The sequence below is a fragment of the Anolis sagrei genome, chromosome 1 (genome assembly GCF_037176765.1).
Source record: "Anolis sagrei isolate rAnoSag1 chromosome 1, rAnoSag1.mat, whole genome shotgun sequence".
NCBI classification, from domain to species: Eukaryota; Metazoa; Chordata; class Lepidosauria; order Squamata; family Dactyloidae; genus Anolis; species Anolis sagrei.
In genome coordinates, this window is record NC_090021.1 from 197,061,055 (window position 1) to 197,080,569 (window position 19,515).

Sequence of the window (19,515 nt, forward strand, 5' to 3'; positions counted from 1 at the left end):
GGTGTGGTCTAAACAAGGCAGAATAGAGGGGTAGCATGACTTCCCTAGATCTAGACACTATGCTCCTATTGACGCAGGCCAAAATCCCATTGGCTTTTTTTTTGCCACCGCATCACATTGTTGGCTCATGTTTAACCTGTTGTCCACGAGGACTCCAAGATCTTTTTCACACGTACTGCTCTCGAGCCAGGCATCCCCCATTCTGTATCTTTGCATTTCATTTTTTCTGCCAAAGTGGAGTATCTTGCATTTGTCCCTGTTCAACTTCATTTGTTAGTTTTGGCCCATCTCTCTAAACTGTTAAGATCGTTTTGAATTCTGCTCCTGTCTTCTGGTGTATTGGCCTCCCAATTTGGCTTTGTCTGCAAACTTGATGATCATGCCTTCTAACCCTTCATCTAAGTTATTAATAAGGATGTTGAACAGGACCGGGCCCAGGATGGAACCCCGTGGCACTCCGCTCGTTACTTCTTTCCAGGATGAAGAAGAAGCATTGGGGAGAATCACCCTCTCACCAATGATAACTGAAGGAACACCACATATTTTAGTGCTCTCTTTCAATATGGAGTGATTATTTCCCAGCAAGCTTGAGATGCTCCGTAATGGAACTTGCAAGTGCATTTCTTTTGTTTCTTATAGAAGCAAGTTGTATTTTGCTCTATCAGGCAAAACATGAGCCACACTTATAGCAGCAGCTTGAAGCCTGAAGATATGACACCAGCCCTTCTGATTTACTGGTACATGGCAGTAAAAGACTGAGAAAACTAGATGATGAGTTATAGCTGCACAATTTAGGTGTGACAGCTGCACAGGTAGGACGGGAAATATGTAACAGGCAGAAAGAGAGAGTGAAGCCATTGTAAAAGACGCTGACAGGTCTTTGTAAAATGAAGCCATACATTTTAACATCATTGGCACAATAGGAGGCATGCAGTTGGTTAAAAACAGTTTCAGGCAATTAGTCCCTTGGCCTTCAGCCCCTTATTCCTGCTACACATCCATGCCAGAGTTTGTCATCATAGGCTCCAAAAATCTTTTTGTTACGAGGTGAAGATTTTGTTATTAGAAGTGAAACAGAGCAAGTCAGTGAAAAGATTCACAAACATCAATATACAATATGATCCTCCCCCCCCCCCCCCCCCCATATCTGTGGAGGATATTCTCCCAGACTTTGCATGGATATGTGAAACTGAAGATAATAGTATTATTTCCAATGGGATGAATTATAGAGGTACCGAGAAGAGGGTGTAACTTGGATAGCAGGCTCAAAGTGAAAAAGTGAAGCTGCATTTTCAGATATTGTCCTGGAGAGCATTTGCATTGATATGTGAAACTGAGTATAATAGTGCAACCTATTATTTCTGATGGGATGAATTATAGAGGTACTGAAAAGAGGATGTAACTTGGACAGGAGGCCCAAAGTGAAGCTGCATTTTCAAACGTTGTCCTGGAGAACATCATCTTCAGGGGCTCCAAAGTTATCCAGGACATAATCTGAAAATACTACAGAAAAATTAATGGTAGTTAAGACTGCTTATCCACCATCACACATCTTTACCTATATCTACAGGTGTACTACAGGGAAGTGATATGTGCATTTCAGAAGAACCTGAGAGGGGCACATCATTTGGACTACAACTCTCAGAATCCCACAACCATCATTTTGTCATTCAAAATTCCAAGATACACCCTCAGGAGAGAAAAAAGGAGTGAAGCCTAACAGACTCATCTGTGTACAATCCAGAATATGCCGCAGAATTTTCTGCATAATGGTATTCAAAGTGTGTGTGTGTGTGGGGGGGGGGGGGGGGTCCCGTGGCCTCAAACTACTCTCTCAAATATCTGCTACCAGTCCTTATAAAATTTCCAAGAAAGAAAGAAACAACTGGAGCCAATAGGTACAAACGCTGTACCAGATCCTGTTGCACTTTGGGGAAGGGGGTAAGTGGGGGCAGTTTAAGAAGCACTGCCAAAAGAGACATTTTAAAATGTTTTTTATTAAACATGTCAGCCTAGGGCAAAAAATGCAAAAACTGTATATATCATGAAAATCTCATTCTTCTTTGGCAATTCCTGCTCATTGTCCTCTGTTCCACAATATAAAGCTACACAATTTGATGCAGAGGTGGTAACCCTGTCACCTTCTAAGATGTTGACAAACTACCATCCCATTGTATTGTCAATGGCCAAAATCACTGGGTTGTTGTGTGTTTGGCCATGTTGCAGAAGCACCTCACAACCTCTGAGTATGCTTGCCATAGATGCAGGCAAAACGTCAGGAGAGAATGCTTTTGGAACATGGCCATACAGCCCGGAAAACACACAACAACCTACCACACATTTTCCTTACTGCTGAACGAGCTTATCAGAAATGATGAAAACTGACATCCTTCAACATCTGGAATATCTATCACAGCCTCCCCAACTTTGATCAAGAATGCTCCATCTTATAGGTCATCCACTCTACCGTTAATGAATGTATTTTTAACTTGATATAGTTACTAAAGAGATGACTCACAATCATAAATATTATAAAATCAAAACAACAAATTAAGAACAAAGGATTCCTAAAAACCAGAAAATGACAAAATTTATCTTTAGCCAAAAACCATGCAGATCAACAAGATGAAAAGTTTTAGCAAGACATCTAAAACTAAACAAATTTGAAACCAGTCTAGGTTTATCCAAAACGATAACAATCTATGATGGAACCATTTTTGTACATAAAATTATTGCAGAAAAGCAAAATTACGTTTAAGCATCAGTTACAGTTACTCTTGAAACTCTGTAAAGAGAACTAAAATATCTTCCTAAATCACACCTTTTTTTTTTACTGCAGTGTGGATTTCTTTATAATATGTATGTTTCATTTACACCTCCGGGTAGCCTGTTTCATTAGGTTCATAAATAGCCAAGTACAATGTCACAGGGGGCCTATATGACTTTAACCCCATTATTTCCTTGCTTTTATTTTTTTAATTGCAACCTGGAACATTGTTATTATATTTCTGACCTAATGCAACAAGGGGCAGCCAAGGGAGGGAAGCAGGCTTTCAGCTGCACAAAAGACGAGCCTCCATGATGCTTTTGTGTGTGAGAGAGAAATCACATTTATGTAGCTGTTACTAACCTTTGTGAAAGGAAGGCTCTGTTATGAGCTACCACAACCAATTCTGGGATGGATCTGTTCTAACAAGATACCAGAGGGTTTTTTTTTTTTTTGGCAGATCTGTGATTTCCAATTTGCACATGCAACAAGTGAATCAAATTAGATAAAGACAATCACCCCTCCAAATGTTGGGAAGGGGAGATGCCAAAAGGACAGGGCTTCTAGATTTTCAGGAACTGTACAGAAGACAGAATTTCAGTTAACGGAGCAGGCATGATGTGCCCTACCTGCTGAAATCCCATTAGAGTTATAGAATAATAGAGTTCGAAAAGACCACAAAAGCCATCTAGCCCAACACCCTGCCAAGCCTATAAACCCAAACAAGCCTGCTTCCTCCTCCTTATGACATCCTTTTATATTTTTCTATATGGCTATCACGTCTCCTCTCAGTCATCTCTTTTGTAATCAAAACATAACCAGCTCTTTAAGCTGCTCCTCATGGGGCACAGTCTCCAGACCTTTGATCATTTTAGTTGACCTTCTCTGGATGCATTCACCTTGACCAGCTATGAGAAGCAAAAGGTTCCTGTCTTTTGTTAAATCTAGACATTAAACACAAAACATATCTCAATAATGCAAGCAGAACCTGAAGACATTAGGTTTTTTGAATGGGCATCAGAGTCACCCTCTAATAATTTTTCGGAGTTCCAGTGACAACATTGTACCAAATTAAAGCATGAACACACTTGCCTTCTTTTCATGTAACTTCATAAAAGTTACTACCACCTTGCAAGATGTTTCAGTTACCTCTTTCTAGACATAGGTATCCAAGGTAATTCACTGAGCTCAAATGAGTACCTACTACAGGCAATCACTTGTGGCTGAGCATGATTGTTTTTTCCAAGGGTAGAGTCTTAGTGGTGGGTCCATAAAGTGACTCTGGAGACCTGTTCTGTTGTTCAGTGAGGACATAGATTTCCAGATGGAAGGCAGTCACAACAAGGGTTGATCTGACATGCCTTCCTCTTGACATGTTTCTCCCTTTCTCCCTTTTTCCCTCTATTCGTGCCTCTTCAAAATCCATAGCACTGTTGGTAACAGCTGACCTCCAGTTAGGGTGTTCAAGGCCAGGACTTCCCAATTTTTGGTGTTTATTCTACATTTATTAAAATTAGCTTTAAGTCCATCATTAAATCTCTTTTGCTGTCTATCGACATTCCATTTTCCATTCTTGAGCTGCTCTGGGAGACAGTGGTTGGGCATTCGGGCATGTGGCCAGTCCAGCAAAGCTGATGGCGGAGGATCATCGCTTTAGTACTGCTGAAATCCTGGCTACAGGCCTGGCTGATGGAATCATTCCAGGCCACATGGTGTAGCCACGCTGCATAATGACATCACTTTGTAGTTTCAAGAGCTACTCAAAATTGTCTTCCAGTGCTGTAGTTCATCTGAGGACACTCCTCCAAATTACAAACCTCAGCATTCTGGAAGATAGAGCCATGAAGGGGTGCAGCTACACACAGAGAAAAATAGGGGCAGTGCCCCCAACAAGTACCTCCCCAAAATGAAATGTTCTTTCTGTCTACACATTTCTAGCACCACAGTAGTTTAAAGTATCAATTGAGAGTTGAAATGATTTCCAAAGTTGGAAGAAAAATCCTTTTTTGGATTACAGCTCTTACAATTCCCCACCAACCTAGCCACTGTCTAGGCTGAGTGAGGAATTTTGGCAAGTGTATTCCAAAAAACGTAACTCTTCCAAGGTGTTAAACCTTCACATGTGATTACCCTCAGCATTGCTGTAGCATCTGGTATTTCTAAAGTATTTCCTGGTGCCCACCTCTATCCGTTCTGTCTAACGCAAGAACCAGTGAGACCTTAATATAGTCTGCCTATAAGGAAGTGCTTTATAGATAATCTTGCGAAGGTAAATTCTTTCAAGCTTTCCAAAAATAGATCAGGGAATTCCACAGTCACAGGGGTGGGGGGAGTCTCATCTTGGTTAAAAATAAACCTATGCTGGGAACGGAAGGCATTTTTTTGCCTCGTTTCCACAAAACTTAGCAGGAATGATGTGCCAAGCCTTTTAATCATTTTCAAGCACCATTTTAACTGTAAAAAAGAAGTTACTCAGTTACTAAACATAAACGAATTGAGTTTTGGCTGGCTGAGATCCAAGCGTAAGCACTTTCCTCAGCAACCTCAGCTATTCTCCTCATGTCAGAGTCACATTAAAATAAATGTGAGCCATATGGCTTCGCAGCGGACTACCCACAGGTTTACAACCAAGAGGGCAATGCAATTCATTTGCCACCAACACAGAAATATTTTAGAGGGAGGTAAATTCTTATGCAGAAAAAAACCAGAGAGATTGAGAACACACAGCGCAGATCATTTTTTTAGAATATTAGCCTCACGGCAGACAAAACAGTGCTATTTTGAAAACCACTAACCTATTTCCCTGTTTTTAATGTATGCACAAAACCGCACTGAAACATTATAGTAAAAAAGGATTAACACCATTCTCCATCCACTCTGTGGATTTTCCACAAAGTATTCATCAAGTATAATGAGATAGAACTGTCAAGTGCAATAAATCATTGTAATCCAGGTCAAGGCATCATTTTAAAAAGTGCTGGGGTGAATAACAACTATCCTGGAAAGCAAAACCAGGTTAAAGAGGGTCACATTAATTCACTTCTAACATTACGACTAAATAAAAGCAAATCCTAAGTAACAACACACATGACACCTTAACACTCAGACTAAAAATAGAGCTGTTCTTTCTTGCATTTGAGCACATGACTTATACCAGCATCCTCCAACCAGGAGCCTGTTCACACTACACAACCAGAGTACTATGATTCCATTTTAACTTTCATAATTCCATTCAATGGAATCCTGGGATTGGTAGTGTAGGGTTGGACCTTTAGACCTCTCAGCCATTGCTCTCCTTTGGTGCCCTTGACCAAACTACAATCCCCAGGATCCCATAGGATGAAATCATGGTACTTAAAGTGGAATAACAGTGCTATAATTCTGGAGTATGAAAAGGCCACTGATATCCTGAAGCTGGCCATGTGAGTGATGAACTGATAGGAATTAAAGTGCAATGCATCTGGAGGGCATGATAGTGAATGATAGCTTCCTACTGAACCTTCATCTTATCGTTCTGGGCCTTCAACTCAATTCCAATTTACAGTGATCCTATCATAGTGTCTAGTCCAGCTCAATTAACTCTAATCTCAAACAAAGTCCTCTCCTAGCCAAGATCCATTAACTCAAGACCTGAAGGAGCTATATTCACAATTTTATAAGGGCACTACAGCTCAACTAAATATAACAGCCCCTTTCATTTCAAATCAGAACCAAAAGTGAACAGATTGCCACTTCTGGTTTTCTCTGGTTTGGGATCTGGAGGGCGGGGTGGTTTGGCAGACTATAACTGCCCTGCAAAGCCTGCCACTCCTAGAGTCTCATCTTTTTATGATTTAAAGTATTGCTGCCACAGGGGCATCACGAAGCAGCTCTATGAAGGTTTATGGGCCACAAAAGCACAGGATCTGTGGGCAGAGGTGATCAATACCTCTGAGTTGTCATGAACAGATCACATTCTGGTCAGAGCTAGTATCACAGCTAGAACTTACCCCTGCAGAGATAGAGGACCTATTAAAATGGTCTTCCAACAAAGGCTAATTGATCGTTTGAGATTCCAGGAGGCCTTAGAGGACCCAATGCCAGGCATCACCGACAATCCTGTTGAATTCCTGGTCAATAAATTGAATCAGAATCTAACCAGGGCTATTGACACAATCACTCCCTAATGTCCTATCCCATTACAAAACAGGCTTCCTGGTATACAGAGACCCTCAGGGAAATGAAACAGGAAGGATGATGACTAGAGCGCAGATGGCAGTAAACTCAACTTTTATGTGACAAAACACTGTATAAAGGGCGCCTCTGCTCCTTTGAGGTGGCAATATGCGCAGTAAAAAAACATTTTTTCTCTGCACGCATTGTGTCTGCAGACTCATGTTCAGCTGAGCTGTTCAGGTGCCCTCCTCTCTTAGCCTGTTGCTAAAGCTTCAGTAACTCGCTATGATGCTTTTGACAACCAGTTTGCAGGTAAGGTCTCTCACATAAGAGTTGACTTAGATGGAGTCATTGCAGCAGAAGCCAACAACGAGGTGTCCAGCAACTCTGTGAGTGGGATTTCACTGGATCAGTTGCAATTGGTGAGTACTGCTGTTGTGGACAACCTGTTGGGGCAAGCAAGGAAGACAACCCGCTTTCTTGATCCCTATCTCTCTTGGCTGGTCATCCCGGGGGAGATGCAATTCGATCTCAAATACAATAAATTACTTTATTTACTTGAATCTAGAGCTCACCCTTTTTGGCTAAATCACTTTGCCAAAATTAGGGTGTGCATTAGATCCACATAATATGGTAATCTTAGTGCGAGATAAAGCAATAGGATAAACTGCTTCAAAAGCACCTGGCGTATTGTATCTGATGGCTAAGATACCATGGGATATTCATTCACTTTTGCAAGCCAGGTCTTGCTAGTGCAGCCTCAAATTATGAACATGACTCATGAATCAGATTTTATCATAGGGGAGATACACACACACAAACACATATATACATATATGATGCTCGCTGGCCCATTCCCTATTTTTAAAGTACGTTCTTTGGTAATACCTTTGTTTTCCACAAACCAAACTGAATTATTCCTTCTGACATTTTTCACAAGATCTCTAAGGAGCAGCCATAGCTAGCTAAGGGTAATAGCATGGGTGTCCTCGCTTCATTATTGTTTTCTTTTTGTATAGCAGTTTAAAGATTTCTGATGTCAAATCCAATCATCATTACTACTGCTGAATTTTAATGACTAATAAATCTAACAATGAATTAATTGACTGACCAGCTGGCTGAAGTGTGTCCGTTTCACACACACATGTACCCACTTCATCTTTTGTGAATGAAAAGGACGTTATATAGCACTGTTAGGCAGAGAGAAAAGCTCAGAAGTCAAGAAAATACCTTTCAGTTGACTTTATTATAGGAAGATTTACTCTGACACTTGCATATGCCAGACTTTCTTCCTGCCTTAGCGCACGAGCCTCCTCGCTCACTGCAATTGCATTGTCTATAAAAAGGCAATGCCATTGGAATTGCTGTCTTTTCTTGAACACCTTTGGACCAGTTCCAAGATTACAGTATCATTCGTGCCAAATCATTGCACACAGGCTGCCTTCCTATTACCACCTCCAAAATTTTCTGAGAAGTCTCAGAGAGGGTGAGAGGGAGGGAGGGATGGGAGAGCAAAAGCAAGCGGCCTCCTGCCTCAATGCAGCACCAGTCAAAAGCCAGTTGGGGACCCTCAAACCAGGGGTTTCTTCCTTCTTCCCCACACTTTGCAATCATGGCACTGTGGAAGAAAGCTTAGGCATTATCCCTACATAGATGGGAGAAAGCAAAAAATAACAGTGAAGAACTCCTATCTGCTTTCCAACATCAATCTTTTCCACTCCAGTCCTATGTACTCTGATCCTAGACTACAGCATCAATTACTCTTAGGGTGGCTAAGTTTTGTCCTGCTACTATAAAAATAAGGAGACAGATTGGGGATGATGGTGGATGATTTAAGAGGATGATGTTTTAACTTACCCATGTTAGTGTCTATACTTACAGATTGTATAAGAGCTGATCCAGACGACTCTGTGTTGGCGACTTTCTGCTTTTAATGTTTTGAATCATTGCTCTTAGAATCATAGAATCCTAGAGTTGGAAGAGACCTTGTGGGCCATCCAGTACAACCCTCTGACAAGAAGCAGGAAAATTGCATTCAAGCACCCTGACAGATGGCCTCTGTTTAAAAGCCAACCTCTGTTTAAAAGCCTCCAAAGAAGAAGCCTCTACCACACTCCGGGGTAGAGAGTTCCACTGCTGAACAGCTCTCACAGTCAGGAAGTTCTTCCTAATTTTGAGATGGAATCTCCTATCTTGTAGTTTGAAGCCATTGCTCCACATCCTACTCTCCAGGGCAGCAGAAAACAAGCTTGCTCCCTCCACCCTATGACTTCCTCTCACATGCTTATACATGGCTATCATGTCTCCTCTCAGCCTTCTCTTCTTCAGGCTAAACATGACCAGCTCTTTAAGCCACTCCTCATAGGGCTTGTTCTCCAGACCCTTGATCATTTTAGTTGCCCTCCTATGGACACATTCCAGCTTGTCAATATCTCTCTTCAGTTGCGGTGCTCTTAACATTAATGTTTTTCTTTTTTCAAAAAAATCACTCTGATTTTAATGTTTTAATGCTTTGTACTCCTGGTCTGTGACTGTCACAGTAAAATTGATTCATAGACTGCAGCATGGGTATGATAGGTGTGAGAGAGAATGAGGTGTTAACATGCCATAGGGTCATACCCTTGTAGCAACAGAGGCTCTGGGAAAGGACTGCTCTCTCACCCAAAGCACACTTCCTCTGTATTGTCGAAGGCTTTCATGGCTGGAATCGCTGAGTTGTTGTAGGTTTTTCCGGGCTATATGGCCATGTTCTAGAGGCATTCTCTCCTGACGTTTTGCCTGCATCTATGGCAAGCATCCTCAGACATTGTGAGGTCACAAACTCGTAGGATGCTTGCCATAGATGCAGGCAAAACTTCAGGAGAGAATGCCTCTAGAACATGGTCATATAGCCCGAAAAAACCTACAACAACCCACACATCCTCTAACCATCTAAAATTGACAAATCATCGTCACTGGGGTTTCACATAGGACATCACAGGTGGATAGAATTAAGAATGGAAATCGATAATAAATCCTTTGTATCAGTAAGAAGCAGTCCTTTAAAAACAGCTTCTCATAGGACAACAAGAGAAGAGTGAAAACGTCATGTGGTAATCCCCCAACAGAAGGTGCTGTTATTCAGATGCAATTGCAGTTCACCTGCCTTGTGTGATAAGGCTTTCAGCATACGAGTCATGAATACAAGGACTCCAATGCCTCAGCCCTCCCGGTAAAATATCTGGCACTGACTTGGAGTCTTATTAAATCGAAGGGACTAGGTCAAGGAGTCCAGGAGCTCCAGTCCACTTATGCAGGGCACGTCGTTCCCCCCTCCCCCCGGAGTTCAAGACACAGCCTGCTTTGAAATGCAATCGCCACATGCGCTCACATCGCTTCAGTGCCTGAGGTTTGTAACTACCTCCCAGGGGGAAAAAATATCTCTCCACTGTCTGGTTTAATAACCAGATGAGGCTCCCATTCAAGTCCCTCTTCTGAAGCAGTAACAGCTTTGCTGTAGCGGCAGGCAGGGCTTGTGGCTGAGCGCCAACTCCTCCCCGGCTCTCCTTCCCCTCATCTCATCACCAAGGTTATTTCCTGACACGCTCACAGTATAGGGAAAGAAGAGAGATTATTTATTTAATTGCGAGTGCAGCAAATTTGATGCCTGGAACATGTTGCCTTATGCAAATCCCGTAACGCAAATAGTTTTAAGGTTAGAAAACCTGGCCACGCTGTTTTATTTTCATTTTCATTTGATTTTTGCCTTGAGTGGATAAGCAAAGCTAAAAGATGTAGCCTTTTAATAAATTCAGGTGACAGTGCCTATTTGCATATTAACTGAAATTCAATTTAATTTTGTTTCCTAGTTTATGGAAGACGCTAATATATTCAGGATAAAACATAAGATGCAACCCTACTTTCAAATCTCTGATGTCAGTTGTGTTCTAATATACTGCACGATATATACTGTTGAGCAGTGGTTTCCAATCTTTTTTTGACCAGGGAGCACTCTCCAGCATTTGTACCAAAAGGGTTACAAATCAGTTTCTGTTCATCTTTAGATTCAGTTTGGTTACTTGGGGTGCTGATTCAGAAAATTGCATTGGATAGATCACATCAGCTCTAGTTTCTGATACAGAACATATGCGGTCCAGTAGTCGCCATCTGCTTGCCCACAAAAAAAACATATTTAGTAATCTAGAGCTGATGTGGTAGTAGTAATCTTTTGTGAGTAGTCAGCCTCTTCCCTCCCAACATCCCTGTTGCCTCAGCACTATAAGAGGGTTTTGTGAAACAGTCGCTCTCATAGTCACATGGCTTCGAGGCAATAGTGTAGTAATGGTGAGACCACAAACCGTATTTATGTTCTTGTAGGCCACTGATAGTCCACAAACCACAGGTTGGGAACCACTGCTGTAGTGTAGAGCATGTATATAAGTGTAATATATTAAGGTGATTGGGGTAGGTGGGTAGCAAATGATACTGTCTGTTTGAAATATAATACTTTGTTTCCATTCTAATTAATGTTTTCATAGTTGCATGCTTTCAAGTCAATTCTAACTTATGGAGTCCCTAAGTAGACCCTTTCACACAGATTTCTTGGCCAGATTTGATCAGAGAGTGTTTGTCATCATCTGATAAGAACAGATACTATCAGACTGAGTCAAATGGCTGCCAGTTCATTTCTGAGCACAATTCAAAGTGCTGGTCTTGACCTATAAAGCCCTATACAGTTCCAGCCCAGCTTACTTGTCCGAATGTATCTCCCTCTACATCCTGCTTCGGACTTTAAGATTGACCAAGGAGGCCCTGCTCTCGGTTTCGCCTTCTTCGCAAACGCGTTGGGCAGGGACAAGAGAGAGGGCCTTCTTGGTGGCAGCCTCCCGTTTGTGGAACACCCTCCCCAGCGAGATTAGGTCAGCTCCATTTCTCCTCTCCTTCAGGAGGAAGCTTAAATCATGGTTCTGGGACCAGGCATTTGGGGAGCAGGTTTGATAGCGGTTGCAACGTTTATGTGAACTGACAATGCTAATAATGGATTTTAACTTAAAGGTTTTATTTAATGTGTAATGTTGTGATATATATTGTGTATGTATTCTGTATGTGTTGGCATCGAATTGTTGCCGATGTAAGCCGCCCTGAGTCCCCCTTTGGGGGTTGAAAAGGATGGGGTACAAATGTTGGAAGTAAATAAATAAATAAATAAATAAATAAATGTAACTTGCCCAAGTCATTTATGGCAGAGTCAAAATTCAAACCACTACAACACACTGACTTTCCTTTCTTGGGTAATTAATACCTATATCTGGTATTTGGATTTGTAGACTGTATATGTGGTGGAGAGCAAAAAAGAGAGAGGAAGAATGAATGTGAGTGAATGAATGGAAATGAAGTATGGAATAATTTATTTTAAAATGATACATATTAGGAAAATGTAAGTTGTGACCACTGAAACCAACCCTATTCTTAATTATGGCTGCCATCTCTCTTTCCATCTGTTCATATACAATAATGATAATAAGACAAAGGGGGGGGGGGGGGGTGAAACTGAGCCATTGTGCCATTTCTGAGGCAAATGCTCATCTGCACAAAATATTGACATCACAATAAGCAATTTTTTGTCTAGGCAGGCAGTCTGGGAAGCTGTTCCTGCATCCTATAGTTGTCAATACTGCAAATTGTTCATAGCAGCCTTACATTTTCCATTTTCTTCCACATATAATATGTAATTTGTTTCACATTGTACATGTACTTCAAAAAATAACAGAACATGAAATTCCACTTCACAGTACAACCTGAAAAACACTGCTGGTGTGAAAAGGTGTTTAATTCAAGATGCAGACAATATTGCCTTCTCCAGTACTGTTCTGAACTACTTTATAACACAATGTAAACAAAATGGACTAAAGATTTTTCCTGTCCTTGGCTTCATTGTACATGCTCGTACACTCATAAACAGTGGTTCCTGCTTATAAAACAAAAGAAAAAAGACTGAATCACCAAGTCCCTAAATGATAACGTACCATGATATACAAGTGCAGTCAAATGTCATGATGCTGGTACATACATATAAAGCCTCAAATAATCATTCTGTACATTCTGTACACAGAATGGTGAGTAGTTCAGGATTTATGTATTTTGTTTAGAAATGCATCTCCAGTGTTTTCAATAAAATGAAAAATAAAAGACATAAAGACTGTAATGTGAGATTGTAAAGTCTCACATTAAAATCTTAGCACACCTGGTAAACTAGTCATTATATCCAGATGTTATTTCAAGGATCCCTCTATATTTCAGTTTCATCCTTGCTGTTCTCTACCGGCAACCTCACAGCCATAGCAAAAAGGTGCCCTGCCCCACTCTCCTGAAAGAAATATCATATTCCACAGCCAAATTCATTCCACATGTGATTGTCTTTTCTCCTTCTTTCCCAAGTTTTCCTCCTTAACCTTGTGTCCCCTTCCCCATCTCTTCTTAATAGAAATATCTCACTGAGCATTGACCTCCTCGACATTTGACCCACTTCATCTCTTCATCACCACCCCTTTCTTCAAGAGACACACAAATCAGTAAGTTCTCTTGTTCATCTAGCTCTGTACTGCCCACACCAGGTTATTCTATATGTTTTAGAATCAAATACCCATCACCCTAGCCATGACTGCCAATGGTTAGAGATGACAGCACCTGTAGCCTAACTTTGGATGGAGCTTGACACCTCTACCACATACACTGTCTACACTCTCTGCTAGCATCTCCCCAGAGTTTCCGCAATAACATCCTGTGGAAACTTACTGACAGCACATGGGTTGCAGAACCAAAATTAATAAGAACATCAGGCCTGGCCTTGTCTTACTTAATTGCTGAGTATGCCTGCCCTGTCTAGAACAAGTCTGCCTGCACGAAGCAGGTGAACATAGCATTGAACAAAACATGCAGAATAATTACAGGATGCCTTAAACCTACACCTGTTGATAAACTCTACAAGCAAGCTGGCATTGCCCCCCTGATGTGTGCCGGGAAGTTGCTGCTGACTGTGAGAGAAATAAGGATGAACACTGTGAAAGCCACTCACTGCATGGCTTTCAGCCTTTTCCCAGTAGACTCAAATTAAGTAAAAGTATCATGAGAATCACCACTCCTCTTAACCTTCCCCTAGCAACAGCAAGAGTATTCCTTTGGGCAGCTAAACCAGGAAATCCCAATTGGATGCCCCCCTCCCCCACCCAGGAGGGTCTTCCTCCAGGGGCAAACCAAGAATGGGCAACTCGGAAGTCCCTGAGCAGACTCAGAAGTGGGGTGGGCAGATCAAAAGACAACCTGGCAAAATGGCACTACCTAGAAGAATCCTCCACCTTGTGCGACTGTGGAGCAGAACAAACAACTGTGCATCTGTTCACTGTATCATCATGTACTGCAGAAGAGTTGTCGAAAGCTACTGACAATGCGGTCGCTGTTCCTCTTTTTTGGTCAAAAGATATTTAGCCACTTGTGCTTCTATTTTTATCAGTTTTATTCTAATTTATGCAATGCTTTTGATATGAAACAAATAAATAATTTCCCAGAGTTTCAAACATGGAGCTTTTTCAGCACTAGCTGGCAATGCCAAACAGGACCTTTACCACCAAGTTATGATCCACATCCTCCTCTCACTTTCTCATCTTCCTGCTAGCATTGTTGCTTCCATTTTGCTGTTGTCAATCAGAGACTTGGCAACAAAAATGATGGATCTTTTATGGCATTGCACTGCAATATGCCCATTAATTCCTACTGTTCAATTGTTATTTCAAGCAGAAGGAAACAGCAAGTGGCACTAGAAGACCAAATCTGCATGTGAGTGATCTGTTTTTGACATTTTTCAAATACACAAAGAGGCTGATGCGCTTAACATTTCATAGCCACACCTTCTCACAGGCTGTCAACAAGACATTCAAGATTTGCATTGCATGGACAGAATGGCTCTGGTCATTGAAAGTGAATCCATCCAATTTACGGTCATCTCCCTCCTCCATCACCATAAATGATCCCAGTACCCCTGGGAGCTGGAGTGACTGCAGTAGAAAGGAAGGGGATGGAAATTGTGCTTTTAACAGCTCAGCAGCACATACCTAAATCTAGAATCAGACCATTATATAGAAGTGACCCTTACACGGGTTTTAAATATTATTGTAATTAAGTTGCCACAATTTAGTTTGATAAGGAATACAACTTCCATGGGTTCTAATGGGACCAAGCATAAATTAACACAACAAACATAATCACATTGGTTTAAACTGCTTGAAAATTTAAATTTAACAGCAACAGTACAACATATTCTATAATGCAACCAGCACATAGACAGCCTCTCAAAGCTCCATGTATCTCAGAAAGTGCAGGACTTGCTTGCAAAAATATTGTGCTCAATAGTTATTGCAAGTAACCTCAAAGTCCTCATTCAAGGTGACATAAGCTCAATTCTTATTCCTGGCAAAAAAAATTCTCCTCTTCCCTTTAGTGTTCAAATACAGCCCCTCTTTTCAAGGTTTCCTCATCTGCTGAGCTAAACTAACAATTCACAGGAAGTGTTGACAAAGGCTTTCAGGAGCACCTGGTGGCGCAGTGGGTTAAACCCTTGTGCTGGCAAGACTGCTGACTGACAAGTGAGCGGTTTGAGTTCAGGGAGAGTGGGTTGAGCTCCCTCTGTCAGCTCCAGTTCTCCAAGCAGAGACATGAGAGAAGACTCTCACAAGGAAGGTAAAAAAATCAAAGCATCTGGGCTTCCCCTGGGCAACGTCCTTGCAGACAGCCAATTCTCTCACACCAGAAACGACTTGCAGTTTCTCAAGTCGCTCCTGACACACACACACGAAAAATGGCCAGAATCACTGGTTTGCTGAGTTTTCCAAGCTGTATGGACATACAGCCTGGAAAAATCACAGCAACCCAATTCACAAGAATTTCTATTAGCTTTCCTCAGAACTTGTTACATCTGCATCACAGCATCTTTTACAGTACCAATTTATTTATTTTGATGTATATTTATTTTACTATTTGTATTTCAATAAATGTTTACATGGCATCCAAAGCAGCTTTCAGAATGGAACCAAATAATATAAAATATAAAAATATTTAAAATTATCCAATTAAAGCATTTTTAAAATATTCCCCAAAAAGCGCCTGCAGGAAACAAAAGAGTTCAACAGACTTGCAAAAGACTTAACCATTATGGATCCAGGAAACACATTTCTGTGGTGGCTTTTCATAGGCTACCACTATCAAAAGGCTCTGTCCCTTAGGTCTACCCACCAAATATTTGAACAGCTAAGGGGCACATTGAGGAGTTTCGGTTGCTATTCTGAATACATTGGCAGGTTCAAAATGTTTAATATGATATAACGGTCTCTGACCATGTATTGCCTGAAAGATCAAAATCAGTTTTGGCCTCACTGAGACACGTGGCTCTACTTTAAAGGCTTTTGCAGTTGCCCGTTATTTGTTTAAAGCTGCTTAAAGGAGATCGGAGTACATAGATCAAATTGGGGTGCAGTATAGGGGAGATGAGGATAGATTGATGCATATATCTATGGCTACCTGTATATTTGTATTTTATTTTAAGAGAACTAGATGTATGTTGTATGTTGTGTCTGCACTGTCTGTTTTTGATAAGGCTTACTGGCTAATCAATAAAAATTGTTGTTAAAGGCTTTTGCATGATGAGGAATGGAGCCAACCTCAGCATACCCAACCCTATAAAATAACAGCAGGCATGGAGTTGTCATTCATGAGCTACCCTCTGAAGCCAAACCAAATACTCATCACAAAAGTCTATTGTCGAACACGGAATTAACTTCAAACAACGTTGAACGGTAAGTAAACAAAGGGATGGGGAAGAACCAAACACAGAGTACAATTGTTGATAAATCTCTACTGTGTTCCACTCTATGATGTTAAAACTTACGGGTAAAATGATTTGAAGTGGATGGGTTGACACTATCACCACTGTCAGCACTTTCACTGCTGGAAACATCATCGTCGGATTCCCGCACAGAAGAGCAGGGTGAAGATCCGTCAACTTCTTCAAACTTCCTCTTTAAAATTCCACTCATAGCTGCAGCGCTGTCACATGTACCTGTGATACAGAAACAGGGGCAATGAAGCATGGAAACATTTGACTGCAGACCAGGCAATCAAGGTCTTTAGAGTCATTCTGAAATGGATGTTTTAGGAGAGAAACTCCAGTCTCTCGTGAATAAGCTTCACAGAAAACAAAAGAACTGACAAAAAGTTTAATATTTGGACCCAAACCACATTATTAAACAGTGGACAGAGAGAAAACCCAAACACTGAAACAATAATGGAAAATGTCACAACTTCGTCTTAAAAGAGGAACTCAAATTCTAGATATCTGAGAGGGATAAACACGATAGTATATTTTAATGTTCAAGGTGGAGCCCCTGGTGGCACAATGGGTTAAACCCTTGTGATGGAAAAACTGCTGACCAACAGGTCAGTGGTTTGAAACCAGGAAGAACGGGTTGAGCTCCCTCTGTCAGTTCCAGCTCCCCATGCGGGGACATGAGAGAAGCCTCCCACAAGGATGCTAAAATATCAGACATCCAGGCATCCCTTGGGTAACATCCTTTCAGACGGCCAATTCTCTCACACCAGAAGCAACCTGCAATTTCTCAAGTAGCTCCTGACACACACACACACAAAACTGCTTTAAGACTCTTCATGTTTCAAAAGGAAGGAAGAATCAATTTTTTAAATGCTAATCCCACTTCCACGTTCATAAGCAAAATCCTGCCCACCCCCACCTCCAGGAATCAAGGCAGCTAACGACAAATACATATACATGTTTCCTAATGTTAGTCATCTGAGAAGGTTAATTCAAATTCTGGGCAATATTAACATTCATTCATTGTGATATTAATTTTTTTATAAAACAATACACACACACCCATATATATTACAAATAGATCTTCAGAGAAGAACAGTCTTTGCAAGAACCTGTGTACATATCTTTTTTTAAGAATCCAAAGCTATTTTAAGCCTTAAAAAGGCAAATGTCTTTAGGATTAAAATAGTAATTTTTGGTAAAAGAATTTACTTTAGTCAGTATTGTACAATTCCTATATCAGCCTATTAAAAAATTATTACAGTGTTCCCTCACTTATCACGGATGTTTCGTTCTAGGACCACCCACAAAAAGTGAAAATCCGCAAAGTAGGGGCACTATATTTATTTTAATATTTATACATTATTTTAATATACATTATTTTAAGTCTTTAAAAACCCTCCCCACACACTTGCACAGTACATAACCCTTCTTGAACGTAACCCTTGGCTCCAGCTTTATCCGCAGAGGCAGCCTCTCCTTAAAGACAAACGCTCTTAAGTTCATATTGAAAAACCACGAAATAGCGAGGGACCATTGTACTCCATAAATAAAGTAAGAGCCTACCCCAGAGTTCACATGGTTACATGAAAACACAGATAACAGCCAACTCTGACCCAAGAATACCATAGAATTCTGTTGGAGAACCTAATAAATGCTTATGGAGAGCACATTTTATCAGGCATGGATAAATGAAACCATGGATACTAGTGCCACAGATATGGTTATTGTAGTGTAAGCCAGATTCATTCATTCATTTTGTTAGTTATGCTGCTGCACAGCACAGTACATTCCGTGCATCGCACAGTAAGTAAACTGGGAGTTATGGACTTCCTTTCTTTACCTCACTAACCCCTTTGTAATCCTGCTCATGCTGTCTTCATGCCACACAGGATGGACATCATGCCTGTGACATAAAGTGGGAAGTGAAAAGCTAGCCCCACCCACTTTGGGCAACATTATGACCTCACAGCATGATGGCCATAATGGATTCTCAAGCAGGTTTTTTTTCATTTGCTTAAATAGTCAACCCTTTCTATGTTTTAAATAAAATTATAGGGTTTTTTTTAATGCTTGCCATTTCTATTTCATATCCAAAAAGAACCAGGCGTCATCCAAATGGACCTTAGGGAAGACACGCAAAATAGTTATCATTTTTATGCAGCAATTTAAATCTACCTGATTCACCCCTAGTTTGATTTTATCTAAGGACACATCCAGATGAGACAAATATTGCTGAAAGGTATTTGTATTTGCAGCCTATGAAAATCCAGATGACATTCATCCCATCCAGGGGCGGCTCAACCCATTACGTGAAGTAAGCATTTACAGTATAGTTGATTTTGCCCAGGGGTGCTCTTGAGGCATTCTTGGGGGGAAACAGACCTTGACATATGCGAGTTGTAGTTACTGGGATGTATAGTTCACCTACAACCAAAGAGCATTCTGAACTCCACCAATGATGGAATTGAACCAAATATGGCACACAGAACTCCCACAACAAACAGAAAATATATTTCAGTGATGGGATCAGAGGTGGCCCTAGGTAATTTTTAACGGTAAGCAAGCAGTATTCCCCCCCCCCCCAAGGAATCACTGAAATATATTTTCTGTTTGTTGTGGGAGTTCTGTGTGCCATATTTGGTTCAATTCCATCATTGGTGGAGTTCAGAATGCTCTTTGGTTGTAGGTGAACTATACATCTATCTATAGAGCCAAAAACACCTTTCTGTTTTCA

The 19,515-nt window shown here is 40.9% G+C and overlaps 1 protein-coding gene across 3 annotated transcripts in view; it reads right to left on the minus strand.

Annotated features, from left to right (window-relative positions):
• CSRNP3 (cysteine and serine rich nuclear protein 3) overlaps window positions 1-19,515 on the minus strand; it is a 119,637-nt gene that overhangs the window by 18,351 nt on the left and 81,771 nt on the right. For all 3 annotated transcript variants that reach the window (XM_060778261.2, XM_060778271.2, XM_060778280.2), the window contains one exon: window positions 16,839-17,009. In XM_060778261.2, the coding sequence (XP_060634244.2) occupies window positions 16,839-17,009 (171 nt within the window). The remainder of the gene's footprint in view (window positions 1-16,838; window positions 17,010-19,515) is intronic.